The 19,764-nt window shown below is 38.8% G+C and overlaps 1 protein-coding gene across 2 annotated transcripts; it reads right to left on the reverse strand.

Annotated features, from left to right (window-relative positions):
* Positions 1 to 3,893: 3,893 nt before the first annotated feature.
* LOC131354539 (putative methyltransferase DDB_G0268948) lies at positions 3,894 to 14,034 on the reverse strand. Of its 2 annotated transcripts, XM_058392297.1 has the most exons (7): positions 13,816 to 14,034; positions 9,006 to 9,193; positions 7,311 to 7,471; positions 6,931 to 7,144; positions 6,005 to 6,105; positions 4,588 to 4,725; positions 3,894 to 4,227 (listed from the first exon to the last, which is right to left on the reverse strand). In XM_058392297.1, exons 2-7 carry the CDS (start codon positions 9,114 to 9,116, stop codon positions 4,137 to 4,139), a joined length of 816 nt encoding a protein of 271 aa, XP_058248280.1. In that variant the 5' UTR covers positions 9,117 to 9,193; positions 13,816 to 14,034; the 3' UTR covers positions 3,894 to 4,136. The 2 variants fall into 2 exon arrangements, with proteins under 2 accessions (XP_058248280.1, XP_058248279.1); XM_058392296.1 differs by lacking the exon at positions 13,816 to 14,034 and having other exon boundaries at positions 9,006 to 9,909.
* Positions 14,035 to 19,764: the final 5,730 nt, after the last annotated feature.

Below are 19,764 nucleotides of genomic sequence, written 5' to 3' on the forward strand. Positions count from 1 at the left end.
TGTCACCTGGTTGAGTCACAGAAAGTCTACACACAGACTGAGGGTGCCATCTGGCTTAGAGACGACAACCATAGTGTGACTGTGCTGATCCAGGCAATAGTAGACCCTCTGATGTGCTCTTTGTGTGGCTTCTAGGTGCTGAACAGGAGTTTGTGGGGATGAACCCTGTAGAAGCTTGTAGCACTTCCTGGATGGCAGGAGGAGGTCCCAGTTCCTCCGTTCCTTGTCTACCACCTGGCACAGCATCCTCTTTAGCATTTTGTTGAAGCGCTCGACCAAGCCATCCATCTGAGGGTGGTAGATGGATGCCCTCTGGTGTTTAACTTGCAACATATCCACTATGAGATGACATGTTAAAGACATAATGCATACTGAACTCATCAGTGTAGCCCAGAAGAGCAATACAGCCATGAGGCTTCAACACATGTCCTGCCACTGTCAGGAATCGTTCAGTATCAAACCAGTGAGCCGCAGATGCTGCAGTCAGGAAATCCACAGAGCCACCAGGAAATAGCAGCTCCTCGGCTGGACCTGATCTGTGATAAGCACCAGGGTGGTACATAGTATCACAGTACTTTAAGAACACAGAGCACAGGTCATATTTCTATAATAATGTTAAATGTTTCCCAGTACACAGTGTATTATCTCACATTAAAAATAAAAGACAGAAGGAAAGGCTACCCGGGCACTGCCCTGGCATCCTCCACCTGGCACTCGCTGACATCAATACCCAACACTTACTTTCTGGTAGTAAGGAGCCAGTAAACTAGTGTTCTGTCCCATCCAACAGCCCAAGTCCACAGCAAACACATGAGGAGCCTGTATAACAGTGTAAATTTCCACTTAGGGGTGTACTCACTTTTGTTGCCAACAGTTTAGACATTAATGGCTGTGTGTTGAGTTATTTTGAGGGGACAGCAAATTGACACTGTTATACAGGCTGTACACTCACTACTTTACATTGTAGCAGAGTGTCATTTCTTCAGTGTTGTCACATGAAAAGATATAATAAGATATTTCCAAAAATGTGTGGGGTGTACTCACTTTTGTGAGATACAGTACGTGGATGGCTGGGTGCGCATGCGTTGCTTACCTGGGGATTACACAGCACCAGGATGCACTATGGGAAGAAGGCAAGTGTTCAGGCCAGAACACTGGCCTGCTTTGGCCAGTGTTCTGCTGGGAAACCTTGGGTCCTGCCATCCATGTGGATGTTACTTTGACACGTATTGTTGCAGACCATGTACACTCTTTCATGGAAATGGTATTCCCTGATGACTGTGGTCTCTTTCAGCAATGTAATGTGCCGTGCCACAAAGCAAAAATGGTTCAGGAATGGTTTGATGAGCACAACAAGTTTGAGGTGTTGACTTGGTCTCCAAATTCCCCAGATCTCAATCCAATTGAGAACAACAGCAGCATTCAAATAAAACGGCTTTTTTCAGAGGAGGATTTGTCAGTGCGTTTGGTGTGTCGCAATTCAAGAAAACACCCCAACCACAAATTCTGCTAACTGTAAGGTAACATCTGAGGTAATCTGTTATGGAGTAGTAACTAAATAATAAATTACAAATGCATTTGATCAATTCAGTCATATAATAACTGCTAAATATTTATATTATATTCAGATTTCCACAGAATAAAGTGTTACATAAACAAACCAATCTTCCATGTGACACTAAAGTCTAAGCTTCTCGTAATTTTCTTCTGGTAGTTCATCTTAAAAGAAAATATGACAAAACCGTCTCGTTTTGCTAAAAAAACACGTTCAACACTGTACAGTTAAATCCCATTAATAAACACTGATCTGAATGAACAATGTGTACAATGAGAGCTGAAACACAAAGTCTGCATGCAGTGTGTTGTTTTGTTTCAGGAGGAGCTCAAAACTTCACTGAAGCCCCTACAGGAGAAACTGAACATCTTTAAAGACTGCAGAACATATAAAGGTTATAATCAGTAACATGGTTTTGACAGAATTATATACTGCATCCATATTTCATTTGATTTCCTCTTCACTGCAGATCCAGGCACAAAACACAGAGCATCACATTAAGGAGCAGTTTGAAACAGGCGGAAGAAGCAGAAGAGTTGGATGATGAAGGAGAAGATTGAGAAGCTGAGCGGAGACATATCGTCTTTTTCAGACACAGTCAGAGCCATAGAAGATGAAATGAAAGCAGAAGATGTCCTGTTCTTACAAGTGAGGATCATTTAGTCAGTATTTATGCTGTGAGAAAGTAAAACTTCTTTCCATCTTCAGAAACGTCACATTTCAGTGGTGGAAAAATGTCAACCACAGCCACTGATAATTGCTTTGCTGCTTTACCAGAACTTCAAGGCCGCAGTGAAAAAGTGAGTGATGCGTTTCCTGTCTCTCTGTGAATCTGAATCCAAAGCCACAGCAGTACTGACTCTTAGATGTTTTTGCAGAGGTCAGTGCACACTGCAGCATCCAGAGGAGCTTTCAGGAGCATGTGGCAAAACATTTGGCCAACCTGAAGTTCAGAGTCTGGGAGAAGATGCAGGACACTGTCCAATACAATAAGAGTCTGTCTGTCGGTCTTTCTTTCTTGCTTGCTTTCTTTCTTTCAGTGTGTGTGTATTAACCATAAATATTTCTGCTCTTTTTGCACACTTTTTAAGTAAAATTAAGTATATAGTGATTATTCATATTCTTTTTATTACTAATGTGTTCATTTTAAACTTTTGTAATGTAAGGGAACTTTTATTTTGGAAAGCTTTTATTGCTGTTATATGGCACAAAATAACAAATCCATAGGGTTGGGCCGAAAATCCTAGTTGTACAAATCCAAAAGTCCAACTGATCAGGTGAACATTGATGAAAATGAAGAAACAGAAAACAGGCAAGATCTCAGTGGGAAAACAGAGCAGAGAAACAAGGCAGGATGACCTACTGAGTACTGGGCAACAGAAAAGAGCATCTGGTGAAGAGCACTTTTTGGTGGCGTCCTCATATAGTATTATAAGGTGTCCAAAATTGCATAAAATGGCTGCCGAACCTGGAAATGGTTATAATGATTGGTTACATTTCCATTTAAGCACACCGCCAAACATTGCAATAACAACAAGTTATATGTATATATATATATATATATATATATGAATTTTGTATTTACATTTCTTTGGTTTCTGCAAACAAAGTTAGATTAGCTCCATCGTGTGTGTGTGTGTTTTCAGCAGCTGTAACTCTGGACCCCAACACTGTTCATCCTGAACTCATTGAATCTGCTGATCTGACCAGTGTGAGACTCAAGTGATGAGAAACAGAAGCTTCCTGATAATTCAGAGAGATTTGATAAATGTTATTGTATCCTGGGCTCTGAGGGCTTTAACTCGGGGACACACTGCTGGGATGTAGCAGTTGAAGACTGTAAATGGTGGATTTTAAATGTTTTTAGACTTTCAAATGTTTTAAAGGATAATTTAGACCAAAAACAATAGTAACTTATTACCAAGTTTATCATGCAAACAGTGGAGTCAGATTTTTTTCTAATTGTGTTTAGTCAGTTTTCATGTGCTTTTTGACATCCACTGGATTTTCCAGAATTTCCAGAATGCTATTATCTGTATTATGTATTTGATTCACGTGCTAAATATAACAGGGATTTCATTTTCAACTTTTTCCATGTGTTGATATGCTAAATACATTCCTGTGTAGAAAGTTCGGTGATTTTCTCCCAAAACTTGAGAATAGTTGAATTGTCTCTGAGAAGGTGAAATGAACAAAGAACTGCGCTGGACTCTGGTCAATCAGGACATGGCAACAGCCTGACTAATATGTTCTAACTCACACACATACATTTAAATTCACTCTGGTATCACTGCAACACTACTTCTGAACATTTAAAGAATCTGTTCTAAGTCACAAATGTAAAATAAATCATTTATTAGACATCTATATAGATTGACTTAACATAGACAAAGTATGCTAGGTCTTAACATTTTATGTGTAAATATGGTGCAAATGTGATGTAGATCATTTAGATTTCTGCTAATGATAAACTCATTCATTTAAAAGTGCACAAATGTAATTCTAACAAATGGCACAAATGCCCATGAATAATATGCTGTGATTATCACGTTAGTCCTCCTTCAAATCAGAGTGGTTCTCTTCACTGTGGTTTACATGCCAGCACGATGTAGTATTCCGCTGTGAACTCTAACTTGGTGTCAGGTGACGAGACGCCCATTTGCTCGAGAAGCCTAAAACAGATGCATGGGTTAAAATCTGTAGCTATAGATATAATGCACACAGAAAATGTCATTACTAAGAAGAGATTTTCCTTTAGAGCACAACATACACACGAGATGATAATATGGAAGGAATAAAATACAGCAGGGCATGCTGGTATAGAGAAATAATCAACACTCGGGTGGTGTGATGGTGATACCACCTCAATGATTGTTATCCTATAAGATCACATCCCAAAATGTTATATTCCCATTAAATCAAGTTGGTTTTTTAAAATAAAGAAGTTTATTCGTTCATTTAATGCCTGTAATCATGTTCTAGCATTTATATAATACACTACAACATATTGAATTATTGAGTAAGCTGATTACCGTGTCATCATTGACTCCAAAAGAGCAGCGGCAGCTTGGGGATCATTCTTAAAGTAGGTTTGACAATAAGAGAAAGACTCCATGAAGCCGACCATGCCTGCGACCGTCATCTCCATCTTCATTGCAATTCTTTCAATCCTTTCCAAGAAGACACAGGTTAAAGGTTAAAGTCGGAAAGTTTACTACACATACATTAATCACAACTGTGATGTAATGTAGTTTATATTTTACTTTACCTTAGTCACTCACCCAGAGCTATTATTATAAAAATATAAATAAATCAACCTTTTTTGGGGGAAAGTAAGACACCAGTTCATTCAGGCTGCTAACTATTAACTAGCAAGTAACCTTTGTTTCATGTCTTATTCTAAATCTCAGACTTTTCTGAGAAAACTCTTCAAGGGATGATTCAGCTTAGCAAACACCATGTTCTGTGTTACTGCTGAACTTTAATACTGCTGATACTCTGAAACAATCCTCCTAACCTGAATGATAAACTCAATTAAATCTTATATGCTGTTTGGCGAGAATAAATGCTTCAGTAAATTGCATTGATCAAACCTGGTTTTGGATTCAGATCCTGAATAATGTCCAAGATCAAAAATATAAAAAGATCATCTCTCACTATAAATATAAACCCTACCCAATACTATCAAGCTACAGATCTATAGGTAGCAAAATATGATAATGAAATCACGGCCTAAACATCATCCACACTACAATTCTGCTGCTGAAGCTGAATGAAAGTGGAAGTAATTTTGACTCACTTCGATACCAATACATTTTTTAACAATATATAATATATGGCCAAGCGTTTGTGGACGTTTGAACACCTATTCCAGATTTCGTCCAGCTCCATCTCCTCTGGGAAGGCTTTTCACTGTATTTAGAGTTCATTCTGCATGATTTCATTTAATTAACAATTCTATTAAATAAAAAAATAAATCATGATTCTTCTTTTCCATGCTCAGGTAATTTCCATTTCTTATGTGCTGGCTTGCAAAAGGTTTATTTTCACTTGACATATTTCTGAAGTCCAAAGAGGCTGTGAATTATTATATTCTTTTAATTCCGTTTTTTCATGAGCATGACTTCATTTTCTCGTGTCCTCGACATAAGCTGTTTTTCTTGTGAGCACGACTTATTTTTCTCAACATAACAAAATATTATGTTGTGACCCACACTTTTCTGTGTATTCAGCATGTTCTAGAGGCAGCAAAAGTGCAGTATCGCAGCATCTCGGATGACGGCGTTCGCTTTTACTTTTCCTGAAACAACCAGTGTCTGACAGTGTGTGTCACAAGATCACAATTATGGTGAGAGAATTAAGTCGTGATCACGAGAAAACACACACAATAATGCATGGCCTCTTAGGACGTCAGTACTGAACAATGTAAAAATGTTTAAATGCATGTACCTCTCTTTTTCAGCGAATGGTATAGCTTCAAATAAAGCTTGCAGTTTGCTATTGGCTATAGCCACCCGAGGACTAGCATAGGGTCTGATAACCTGCTTCACCTGAAGAAACACAAACAGAAGATGCCGCTTTATCTGATTATTATAGTAATAAATGCACCAAAAAAATCATCAAGGCTTTTGAGAGACACCAATGTATTAATACTTCTTTTCTTTTTAATGGTTCAAGTTTCATTTGTTTAGATTTACATAAATAACTGTAAACTGATTTTTTGTTTGCGTGACAAATGCATTGTTCTAGAATTGCTCAACTTTGAGTGAAATCAATCCCAGATAAAAAGGGATTGGTTGAGTAACCTATCATAACTATGATATGGCTGAAGGCATGTGGACCATCACTCCCATATGTTTGTTGAACATCTCATTCCAGATTTAGTCCCCACTTTTTACTGATATAATAATCTACTTTTCAGAAAAGGTTTTTTCACCAGATGTGAGAGCGAAGCTGGCGATTTGTGTGTGTTGATTCAGGCTCTAGAGCGTCAGTGAGGCAAGGTACCGAGGAGTCAGTGTTCCAGTTTGTCCCAAAGGTGTTCAATGTGGTTGAAATCAGGGCTCTGTGCAGAACACTTGAGCTCCTCCACTCTAGCCTTCATGGACCTTGCTTTGTGATCATGTTTGGGCCTCTTAGTTGCAGTAAAGTAAAAACTTTGCAAGTCTGGTGAAGACCAACATAAGACTGTGTCCACATACTTTTGGCCATATATTGTATTCTTTATTCCCTGCCCCAAAACCTTAAAACTTATCTCAACTTGTGAGCAAAGCTTTACTTCTATGAGTGAATCTTTTCTGTGTGCCTTTCCAATACTGTGGACATCTCATGAGAATTTCCTGTCCCCAAATTTCTGACAGTCCCTCACTTCTCACCTCTGCAAAGATCTTGTTCAGTTTCTCACCACAGGAGCCATAATGCATGCTGAAATCGTCAGTGTAGCCCAGAAGAGCAATACAGCCGCGAGGCTTCAACACACGTCCTGCTTCTATCAGGAAACGCTCAGCATCGAACCAGTGAGCCGCAGATGCTGCAGTCAGTAAATCCACAGAGCCATCAGGAAAGGGCAGCTCCTCGGCTGGACCTGACCTGTGATGAGCACCAGGGAGGTAGACAGCATCAGGTATCAAGAATACAGAGCACAAGTCATTCTGTCATAACAATTTTAAATAATTCTCAGTGCACACTGCATCATCTGGCATTAAAATATTCACATAAACCCAAGAACAAACAGCAGAAAGGCTTTATGGCAGACCTGTAGGTGACATTTGCAAACCCTGGCACTGCCCTGGCTTCCTCCACCTGGCTCTCGCTGACATCAATGCCCACCACTTTCTGGAAATGAGGAGCCAGTAGACGAGTGTTCTGCCCCGTCCCACAGCCCAGGTCCACAGCAAGCTCGTGAGGAGGTCCTTTCTACCAAACAAACCACATTTATATTTAATCATTTTACAGACCCTGATGTCCAGAGTGACTCACTATTGAGCTGAGTAGGTGAGAAAGCCACATATCTTGCTGAATAGCACACTGATAGTGCCAGGATTTGAACTCACAACCTTAAGCCACCAAAATTGAACTGATGTAGAGGTGGAAATTTGCATCTGGTGTTATAACAGATACCAAATTTTGCTAATAAACAACACTTCAGATTGTAGTTTATGTCACAGCTCATCTTCATCCTTGCAGATCCTTGACAAGCAGAAAGATGTTTTTTGTGGATATGTCTCTTTAGAGTCACAGCAAACCATCCTTGGACTTGTGGGGAAAAAGGGAAAAGAAAAAAAAGTTGTATAATATTTTATTTGGCTTTTACCTACTTTCAATATCTTAAAAGCACACAACTATATAAGGTAGACATTTATAATTCTTCATTAATAAGTCATCAATAAGTCTTCATTTTACATGTAGCATGTAACATTATTGTTCCTCCGTAAATATTATTTCTATACACCAATCGGGTATAAAATTATGAGCAGTGAGAGGTGACGTGAGTAACACTGATGATCTCCTCATCATGGCACCTGTTAGTGGGTGGGATATATTAGGCAGCAAGTGAACATTTTGTCCTCAAAGTTGATGTGTTAGAAGCAGGAAAAATGTTGGGTGTTCTCTTGTGGGGTGTTCCCGGTCTGCAGTGGTCAGTATCTATCAAAAGTGGTCCAAGGAAAGAACAGTGGTGAATTGGCGACAGGGTCATGGGTGGCCAAGGCTCACTGATGCACGTGGGGAGCGAAGGTTGGCCCGTGTGTTCCGATCCAACAGACAAGCTACTGTTGCTCAAATTGCTGAAGAGGTTAATGCTGGTTCTGATAGAAAGGTGTCAGAATACACAGTGCATGACGGGTCAGGGCTGTTTTGGCAGCAAAAGTGGGGCCAACACAATATTAGGCAGGTGATCATAATGTTATGCCAGATCAGTGTATATCCCTACACAACTCTTTTTTTAGAAATGAAGAAAAATTCCATTATCCATAAACTGCAAACAAATAGCTGAGCTGTCCAGAGCTTAAGGTCTCACTTATCATAATGAGGAAAATGAAGACCGGTAGTATATTTTAAAGACCAGAATGTTTTTTTTTTTTAGAAGTATAAAATAAAATAATTTTAAAATATCATTGTTCATTTTGTGTTCCCAGGCATCTGCACGCTTGACCTTTTATGGAAATTTGTGCGTGTGGTTACCTGGGAAAAGGTTTTGCACTTTATAGGGGATCCAATACATGCACTAAAGCATGAAAAAAATGTTTGCACAACATCAATGCAACATTAGAACATAACCTTCTTTGAGAATATTCCAAAAATAGTTTTAGCTTAGTGTTTTTTTGTCCAACATAAACTGAATCAGGTGTGTTGGTGCAGGAAGGAGCAAAATCATCAAAGGTTATATTTTAAAGCCAGTATGGATAATATTATGGAAATGAATGATTGTGTGAATGAATATCTATCTTACCTTCTTGTTCAGGTACTCCAGAATGATCTCCATTACGCTATCAGGTGGAATAATGCGATACTTTTGGTAAATTGATGCATGGTGTTTCTCCTCAAACAGCCTGTGAGCCATGGCACTCGAGATTCTTCCCAGGAGTGACTCAGCACACGTTTAAGCTCTTGTACTGCTCACGCTCTGGCTAATCATTACTTCAGAAAAAAAAACAGAGATAAAAAATGACATGGGTAAACATTGTGTATGAAGGTTATCACATATCCTTCGACAGCAGCGACGGAGTTAACTAGTATTTTCCTGTGTAATAAATACTTTATACTGGATGATCGCACATCCTTAGAGTATATTAATACATACTGAAATAGTCATTTCTGCCCTGTCTGTTTATCAGAAGATACCCTCACTGCTCACTTTAGTAGAAAATCCTGCACATTCATGCAGTTAGCAAATCAGTCAATCATGTGGCAGTAGCACAATGCAAAAAAAAAAATATCACAAACTACATGAATGTGCTTAATAAAGTAGACAGTGAGTGTATATTGAAGGAATATAGTGTGTACCACTCAGTGCCTGGATGTTCATCAAGATAAGGGCACTTGTTCCTCAGCTTTTATCTCGACCCTTGGGAATATTTTGTTTCTGTGTATACAGTAGGTACCATAACTTTAATTTAAATGAGTTAGTATTGCACAATATACACTATATTGTCAAAAGACACCCCTCCAAATCACTGAACTCAGGTGCTGTTTTTCAAGGGTTGGGCTTGGCCTAGGGCTGCAGCTATCGATTATTTTAGTAATCGAGTATTCTACCGATTATTCCATCGATTAATCAGATAAGAAGTACTTTTTCTTTATTAAAGAGGAATACTAAATATGCAAGAGAAAATAAGACAGGTCTCTTAAAATGAACAACTAAGTGGTTTCCTATTAAAAAAAAAAAAACTATTTAGTGCATTTAATTGACATTCAAAATGCAAATACAAATATATAAATTAAAAAAAAATAAAAAACTTAATTACTTTAAAAGAAGGTAAAAATAGTACAACTTAAAACAAAATAATAATAATAATAATAATAATAATAATAATAATAATAATAATAATAATACCTAAACATTGCATTTATGTTGTGCAACTTAATTTTGACGTTTCAGTCTAGCTACAGCTCAAGCATGACATAAGCCTTTACTGTCTTCCTGGAAGACTTTGTGGTTTTTGTAAGAGGACAGGAAGGTAACTTGGAACAAGAACAAGAGTCCATACACATCAAATTTCTTAACACATTTTCCTGTGACATGAAATTAGAGTTATTTGGAGAATAAACCCTCTTAAATGTCTCTCTACATACTGGTGTGTGTGTGCCAACTAGCCACCATACTGATTTACGTTCTTAAATAGTCACTACATGTAGCCACAATCCACATACATTTATACCGGCCTTAATTCGTAATTTCAACTAGCAATCATATTGTTTTAAGCTAAGTGCGAATGTTCATACTGATTTAAGCAAAGTGTGAAGCTTGTGTCTACTCCGTGGACTTAAAGCGGGGACTGTGTGTGAATGAGATATTAACACGGTGAGGTTAGTTTGATATTCGGACATTAGACAGACATTCGGAAGCGGTATTTTAGGGGCCGTCGACAAATTTCTGTACGACTGAAATGTAGTACTTGTTACTTAGCTGGCTACGTGCCCCAGTTATTCTAATTTCTTCTTAAATATAGATATGCCATGCGTCATTGCATACAGCTTTCGTTAATTTATTAATAATAATTTTAAAAATCACTATTCCTTCAATACCTTCTAGGTCATGTAACCCTGTGACCCCAAACTAGTACCAAAATAATCTATTTGGAAACCCCCATGAGGTACACCTCTTGTTATCCCAAAATATGTCTTCATTGATTTTTATTTGTTGACGGTCCCTAAAATACCGCTTCCGAATATCTAATGTCCGAATATCAAACTAACTTCACCGCGGTTGAGATGTTGGAGTTTGGAACTTGTAGTGTTGTGGTACACCAGTTCAGTCTTACAGTAATCACACTCTACACAGTTTTCTGTCTGTTTTAGTTTGAAATGATCCCACACTTTGAAAACTTTCTGCCGTTTTCTTTGGCCTGAATCTTCTCTGTGTGTAGTTACAGTAAATGGACTAAACGAAGCTTAGAGGCAACTAATTTGCCTCTATGATTTTTTGTATTCAACTATTACTCGAGTTACTTGAAGAATCATTTCAGCCCAAAGGAATTCTTTTTTTCCCACTCTAATTCATCCCAAAGGCCTTCCATCATGTTGAGGTCAGGACTCTGTGCAGGACAGTCAAGTTCCTCCACACCAAACTCACTCACTCGTCCATGTATTTATGGACCTTGCTTTGTGCACTGGTGTACAGTCATGTTGGAACAGGAAGCGGTCATCCCCAAACTGTTTCCACAAAGTTGGGAGCATGAAATTGTCCAAAATGCCTTAGTATGCTGAAGCATTAAGAGTTCCTTTCACTGGAATTAAGGGGCCGAGCCCAAACCCCTGAATTCAATGATTTGGAGGGGTGTCCCAAAACTTTTGGCAATATCGTGTATTTATATTACATTCATAGCTTCTGGCAGACACCCTTATCCAACCCTTATAAGTCTCTATCAATGAGTACATCAACACTGGTTCACCAGGTCTAAGGATACCATCAAAAAAACGCACAATTGTTTTTAAATACATAAAACAAACAGGAAAAAACCAAGCGCTAGTTTAAGTGTTTCAGGAAGAGGTTGGTCTTCATCCGTCGTTTGTTTCGGCTCTTCAGACATCTAGGGGAGGTTTATTCCACCACTTTGGTGCCAGAACAGAGAAGAGTCTTGATGTATACCTACCTTGTACCCTGAAAGATGGTGGGAATAAAGATAGTGGGATAATAAGAAATACACACTGAAAAGTAAATAAAACACAACCTAGATTTGCCTCACAGTTATACCTGAATAGCTAAATAATAGACTGTAAATGGAATAGCACAGAGGTGTGTAGAGCTGGACATTTTGGACATTTGGACTGAATAACAGGCGGTTAATAAGCATGGTTTAACCTGAGACACTAGTTTTTAATCTAAGCCAAAACCAATACTTAAATTCTTTGGCAAATATTTGTATCTATTTAATCTATTAGCTGTTATCCACCTAGTGCACAGTAATGACAAGCAAAGTTTGTCACCAATAGGCGACAGGAGAAAAAAAAAGATAGAGTACAGTGTATGTGTCTTGGATTTTACGCTGGAGCAGTGAGAATCATCTGGATATCTCCATATCTGGACAATCAAAAAGACAGAAAGTATATCGATTAGCCATAACATTTTGACCACCTGTCTAATGTTGTGTTGGTCCCCCTTTTGCTGCCAAAACAGCTCTGACCCATCAAGGCATGGACTCCACTAGATCCCTGAAGGTGTGCTGTGGTATCTGGCACCAAGATGTTAGCAGCAGATCCTTTAAGTCCTGTAAATTGCGAGGTGGGGCCTCCATGGATCGAACTTGTTTGTCCAGCACATCCAACAGATGCTGGATTGGATTAAGATCTGGGGAATTTGGAGGCCAAGTCAACACTTCAAACTCATTGTTGTGCTCATCAAACCATTTCTGAACCATTTTTGCTTTGTAGCACAGTGCATTATCCTGCTGAAATCCTGAATCCTGTTTCCATGAAAGGGTGTTCATGGTCTGCAACAATGATTAGGTAGGTGGTACATGTCAAAGGACCCAAGGTTTCCCAGCCGAACATTGTCCAAAGCATGACACTGCCTCCACCGGCTTGACTTCTTCCCATAATGCATCCTGGTGCCATGTGTTCCCTAGGTATGCGACGCACACACACCCGGTCATCCACGTGATGTAAAAGAAAATGTGATTCATTAGACCAGGCCACCTTCTTCCACTGCACCGTGATCCACTTCTGATACTCCCATGCCCATTATTGGCGCTTTTGGTGGTTCACAGGGGTCAGCATGGGCACCCTGACTGGTCTGCGGCTATACAGTCCCATACGCAACAAACAGCCCTGCACTGTGTATTCTGACATCTTTCTATCAGAACCAGCATTAACTTCTTCAGCAGTAGCTCGTCTGTTGGATCAGATCACACGGGCCAGCCTTCACTCTCCACATGCATCAATGATACTTGGCCACCCATGACCCGGTCACCGGTTCACCACTGTTCCTTCCTTAGACCACTTTTGATAGATACTGACCACTGCAGACCGGGAACGCCACACAAGAGCTGTAGTTTTGGAGACTCTCTGATCCTGTCATCTAGCCATCACAATTTGGCCCTTCATTAAACTCGCTCAAATCCTTACCCTTGTCCATTTTTCCTCCTTCTAACATCAACTTTGAGGACAAAATGTTCACTTGCTGCCTAATATATCCCACCCACTAACAGGTGCCATGATGAGGAGATCATCAGTGATATTCACTTCACCTCTCACTGCTCATAATGTTATGCCTGATTGGTGTACATTAACTATATTTTCTCAACACCTTGGAGGAACCTGTGTGTCAGCTTGTAACTATGATTAATAATTAAAGGCACCCTCTCCTCCAAAGCTGTAAATTATTATCATCTTTATATGCCATGCTACTTCAAGCCCAGCCTCCTATCCTTTAAGACACGAGGATATCCAGGTGATTTTCAGGTGTTAGCATAGAAAGTTAGCAACATAACTAGAGCAATTAATGGCGTAGGCGAGGGGCATGCACGGTCACGCACTTCAGGGGGCGGGGTTAATCTATATCACTGCCTTATTGACTTGTATTTGATTTTAAACAAACTCACCATCCGCGCGTGGCTTATTGTGACAGGTGATGCTAGAGACAGAGAGACTCCAGAGACGTCTATTTAGAGCTGAATTTTCATTTTCTTGATAAGGATCTTATGCACGCTTTTCCAACAAGCAGATATTAAAAGAAAACTTTACGAAAAAGGCTTCGAGTGTGTGCCTCTGTGTGTGTATGTGTGTGTGGGTCCGTGCTCGACTCGAATTGCCACCTCCTGTAGTTAGTTTTTAGTCTTTAGTGTATATATATATATATATATATATATATATATATATATATATATATATATATATATATAGCTAATAAATTGAATAAAGACTAAAAAAAGAGTCTAAAGTAAAATTTTAATTGCGATAAAGCGGATAACAACACACACGAAGTGATCGCGCCCTCTTTCACCAATTCTCGCGAGATTTCCCCAAAGCTCTTAAAGCGACACCACGAATTTTTTTTTTCCCTCAATGATCAAGATTTTAGCACTATTAAAAGTATCCTTACAATTAATGGAAATAAACATTGTCTTAGTTGACATAATTTATGCATGGAAATTAATCAACAAACACAGTCCTTCTCCCAACGCGTTATTTAAAACTATCAACATATATTACTTAAAAACAAGACTGTATTCAAGATAAACTGGTTTAATAAAGTGAATTAATGTTTGTGGAGGAAAAGGTGCAGTCATTTTTGCTGTTTATACGATTCAACACTTCTGACTGAGATCCAGTTCATAACACTGAAAATAAGTTCATTCTGAGCCTGTTCTAAACTTGAAAAAAAAAAAGAACACTTTATTAGAAATTAACCAGGGATTAAATCACTATTCTTAGTACAGAAGAGTTAAATTTTTCACTGGATAAATTTGTAATTTATAGTAACAAAATACAGAGCTATACAATAATGCCCTATACAAGAGTCTGTATTTCTTTCTTTTGTGAAAGTGTCTTTTTTCTTCATTTGTGAATTAAAACAAAATTAAAATTATATTATTATTATTATTATTATTATTATTATTATATGTAAATTCATATAAAGCAACAGAACTTTTAATTTGAAAGCCTTGTATTGCCGTCAGACTGTCGGTCAGACTTGTCACTAGATCCGTAGCGGAAACACGATTTGTACTGCGCATGTGCAGAAATGTGTCTCCTTCTTTTAATACTACTAATGATATAATGTTATAATGTGTTGCTGGCAGCAATTAAGCGCATGCGCAGAACAAATCGTGTTTCCGGGACGGATCGAGTAGTGACACGGCTAACAAAATTTTAGTGTTACAAAACTGTTATAAAGAGTGTTTGCATTTGTAATTTTAAGGACATAGTCCCAAAAATTTACATCATATAAAGTTATATAAGTTTACTTATGATGTTTTAAAATTAAAGTGATCATTTTCCATCATCCATGCTAACTTCCATGTAGTGTTGAAGTTTGCTTAGCTCTGTTGAAAAAAAAAAACACGTACACAGTGGCAATTGGTTTTCTTTTGTAGATTTTAATCTCTCATTAGTGTGTGTGTGTGTGTCTGATGATTTAACCAGTGATGAGATACACACTTCCTGATAAACAGAGATTTGATGTAAGTTGGTGTATCCTGGGCTCTGATGGCTTGAACTCAGGGACACACTGCATGGGATGCTGTACTTGGACCCTCTAAACCAGGGCTGTCCAGTCTTCTCCACAAAGGCGCAGTGTGGTTGTAGGTTTTCATCCCACTCAAGTAGGACAGCTAGGAATCTACACCATCAATCAGCTACACCTGATTCCATCTGTTTAATCGGTTGATTTTTTGGCTTTCAATAGACTCAGGTGTGGCTTCTGATTGGTTGGAATGAAAACCTGCACTCACACCAGACCTCTCTGAATAAGATCAGATATTCTATACACTGCCCCTCACACACACTTTTCACCCTCCTGCCATCTGGAAAAAAAAAGCACCAAAGCACTGTACCTGTTTCTTTCCTCAAGCCATTAGACTCCTCGATACTCATAACGAAACTGATATCAAGTTGCTTTCATTGTCATTTCAACCATATATATTTGACGCAGTATATAGTGAAATGAGACATTTCTCTAGGACCTACATAAAACAACACAGAGCTAAGGACTTAAAGTAACTTGTCCCAGCCACATAAAGTGCAACAAAACACTACAGGACAGATACACAAAATAGCACCAACCATTATACATTCTGTGTATTTTACAGTATATTCTGCAACAATAAGAGGATTGTGAACAAAGAGGGTTCTTTTAAACATACACTGATCAGGCATAACATATTGGTTCTCTAAAGATCCTCCCACTGCTCTGTAAGAGTGAATCAGACCAGTTAGAGCCGGTATTGTTTTATTCCAGTTCCAATTAATGAAATATTGCAGATTAAAAGATCCATATTCTTTATGAAAGTTTGTTTTTACAAAAGCACTGAACAGTTTTATTGAAGCGCTAAGACGTTATTTCGTCTCACCTCGTCAATTAAAACAAAATCATGTGAAAAATGGAAATATTGATAGAAGTCTTATTCGAAGTACTCAAAATCAGTGGCGGGCCATGCATTTCAGACCTAGGCCTTCACTGGTGTCCTTCCTGAATTAATCCACCTCTATACCATCATTATGACACCACCATGGGCGTCGCTAGGTCATTTTCTACTCAGCCCTCCTAAAACTCTGCAATTCTCCATAAACTGTACACAAACTGGTGATCGCCTCAGTCCCCTTTAAATTTCATATGAAACTTCGGCTCTTCCGGGTCTTTCACCGCGTTCATCAATCCGCAGACTGCAGAGCGAGGATCAGAGGACAAGTGTGTGTGTGTGTGTGTGAGAGAGATCAGGAAGACTCGTATTTGGCTTGTACAGTACTCAAATGTTATGCACATCTATGCAATACAGTGGAATGCTGCAATAAGTTTACCATCCTACCCTGTTAGTCAAACGTTTATTTTATTTTATTTTATTTTATTTTATTATTTATTACTATTATACCCTCATTAGTGCTGAGCCCCCCTTAAATGAAAATTGTAGAATCGCCCCTGGACGCCACGGCAATAGATACTAATCAACCGTTAAACAGGAGAGTAAAAAAGAAATTAGGCTACAGTATTTCACACCTCACAAGGAATAGTCCATTTTATTATGGTTACTTTTCTCAAAAAAAGACATTCTTGATGCTGTATGCAGCAAACTGCAATCTCCGGAGGATGCAGCATCCAAAATGAGATGCAGTGAATATAGAAACACTTTATATGTACGGTTCACTGCCTCTGACTACTTCAATTATCCAATCAAAGGACGGGAAATTGCTGACGTAATCGTATGCCTGCTAGATGGCCCCAGTGACGCCAACTCGAAATCTGATTGGTTAAGGTAACAATTTCATTGTCACTTATTTTAAGCTATGGGCGCCTTCACTATTGATTCTGAAGGCCTTAAGGCAGATTTCTTTCACTCTGGCGACACATGATGTCAGCCACTGGCTGAAATATGATTGGATAAATACTAATCATAAATAGACACTACTGGAAGCAGTGCAACCAAGAGAAACACTACGTAATGTAGAGATTATACTGTTGGGAATAATTTAATACACATTCATGGAAAAATATATTAAATATATTAAAATGCAAGTCAGTGATTCAGATCACTGCTGTTTAGGCCAGCAGAGAAGGCCTTGCTGGCCCTGACGGCCCACCACTGCTCATAATATAGGTATATCGTGAAATTCCAAGCATTAAATGAAATTCAAGTGATTTTGAATGAAAATAATGACTTATTCTCTTGAAATCAAATAAAAAAATAATGTGATATTAGGTTCAAATAACTACATAGCACCTTTTTTCCTCCACAGCTTTCAGTTCAGTGGCTTCAACAAACAATTAAACCACAGGAGGAAATTAAATTCATAAAAGTCTGTTCAAATGTAGAATCTGAAATATTCTAATAAATATAATCATTTATATTATATATAATAATTTATATATAATTTAAATTAATATCTAATTTATTGATGTAGTGGAGGAGATTTGAAGTTCTCAGTCTCCCTCCAACTGCAGTTTTGCAAACATCAGATGGATTTGTATGTTAATCACAAGTTTTCAAACTGTATGATTGCCAGAGGAGACTCATTAATATTCATGAGCATGTCTCCTTTAGCTACAGTGCTTGTTCATCCATTAACTGCTGTGATCTTTGAGAGAAACTGGGTGATGTGGAAGCAATGGTGTACCTTGATGTTGGGTAAGAGTTAAAAACAAATGAGAATTACTGTTATAGTCTAACTGTGTATGAGCCATTTTTATATTTAAATAAATTGTAGAGGTCCTGGGTTCTCGCTCCCACTCACTGTGTGTGGAGATTGCATGTTCTCCCCGTGCATGGTGGCTTTCCTCCGAGTGCTCCGGTTTCCTCCCACAGTCCAAAGACATGCTTCTAGGCTGATTGGAGTCTCTAAATTGCCTGTAGTGTGTGATTGCGTGAGTGAATGAGAGTGTGTGCCCTGCGATGGGTTGGCACTCCATCCAAGGTGTATCCTGCCTTGATGCCTGATGACGCCTGAGATAGGCACAGGCTCCCCGTGACCCAAGGATAGATTGGATAAGCGGTACAGATAATGAAATGAAAAAAAAAATTAAGTGTAGAGATTTGTAGTATAGTACAAGCTGGAGATCAGGTTCGCCACAGCGAATCATTTAGTCCATGTATTTTGATTAGGCACAGGCTTGGAATTAACTCTTCAGTGGCTGGGTTGGCAACCTTTCCAGGATTCGAACCCGGGCCGTAGCAATAAGAGCGCGGCCTCCTGCGGCTGGACCAATAGGAGGCTCCACAAGCTGTAAATTGTGATAGGAGGAAATTAATTGAACTACAATTAATACGGTTACTTGATCTCCCTAAAATATATCACACATATGTTGAAGACTACGTCATTTTTTTGGCCTAAAAAACACTAAAGCTAAGGAGAGCCAAGACAAACAGACGCTAAAAAGTTGTTAGACTCAAACAAACCATACACCGATCAGGCATAACAGGTGAAGTGAATAAGACTGATGATCTCCTCATCATGGCACCTGTTAGTGGGTGGGATATATTAGGCAGCAAGTTAAAATTTTGTCCTCAAAGTTGATGTGTTAGAAGCAGGAAAAATGGGCAAGTGTAAGGATTTGAGCGAGTTTGACGAAGGGCCATATTGTGATGGCTAGACCACTGGATCAGAGCATCTCCAAAACTGCAGCTCTTGTGGGGTGTTCCCGGTCTGCAGTGGTCAGTGTCTATCAAAAGTGGTCCAAGGAAGGAACAGTGGTGAACCGGCAACAGTATCTTGGATGGTCAAGGCTCACTGATGCATGTGGGGAGTGAAGGCTGGCCCGTGTGTTCCGATTCAACAGACGAACTACTGTTGTTCAAATTGCTGAAGAAGTTAATGGTGGTTTCTGATCATCTTGTCATTCCCTGACTGCATGCCACACTGAATAACCAATAATGCTCATCAACAAGGATGAATGTAATTATTTTTTGGCCAGTGCTTAATTGTGATACAGCGGGTGTCTAATTAGTCTATAGTAGTTGGTGTAGTAACAAGATTAACGACTGAGTATTAAAGAGTTATGGCCCCTGGGTTTACACCACTAAATTATCTAGCTAACTTTACACTTTATTTCATTAGATGCATTGAAGGCCAAGCTCTGTAATACAGAGAGAGAGAGAGAGAGAGAGAGAGAGAGAGAGAAAACTGGCTCACAAATACCTTTCATTATCAGTAAGAACACATTTTGTGTGTTCAGGCATCTGGCTCAACATTTCAGTAAAAACACTCTCTAAACCTGATGTCTGGCATCGAAGTCCCATTCAGCTTTTTCCTCAAAGACCCTGATGGCTTCATATATAATTAAACAGCCCCCCAGAAAACAAGAAGACACACAGTGTCATTAAGTCAAAGCACCGCTATTA

This window comes from Hemibagrus wyckioides, linkage group LG06, assembly GCF_019097595.1.
Source record: "Hemibagrus wyckioides isolate EC202008001 linkage group LG06, SWU_Hwy_1.0, whole genome shotgun sequence".
Classification (NCBI taxonomy): Eukaryota; Metazoa; Chordata; class Actinopteri; order Siluriformes; family Bagridae; genus Hemibagrus; species Hemibagrus wyckioides.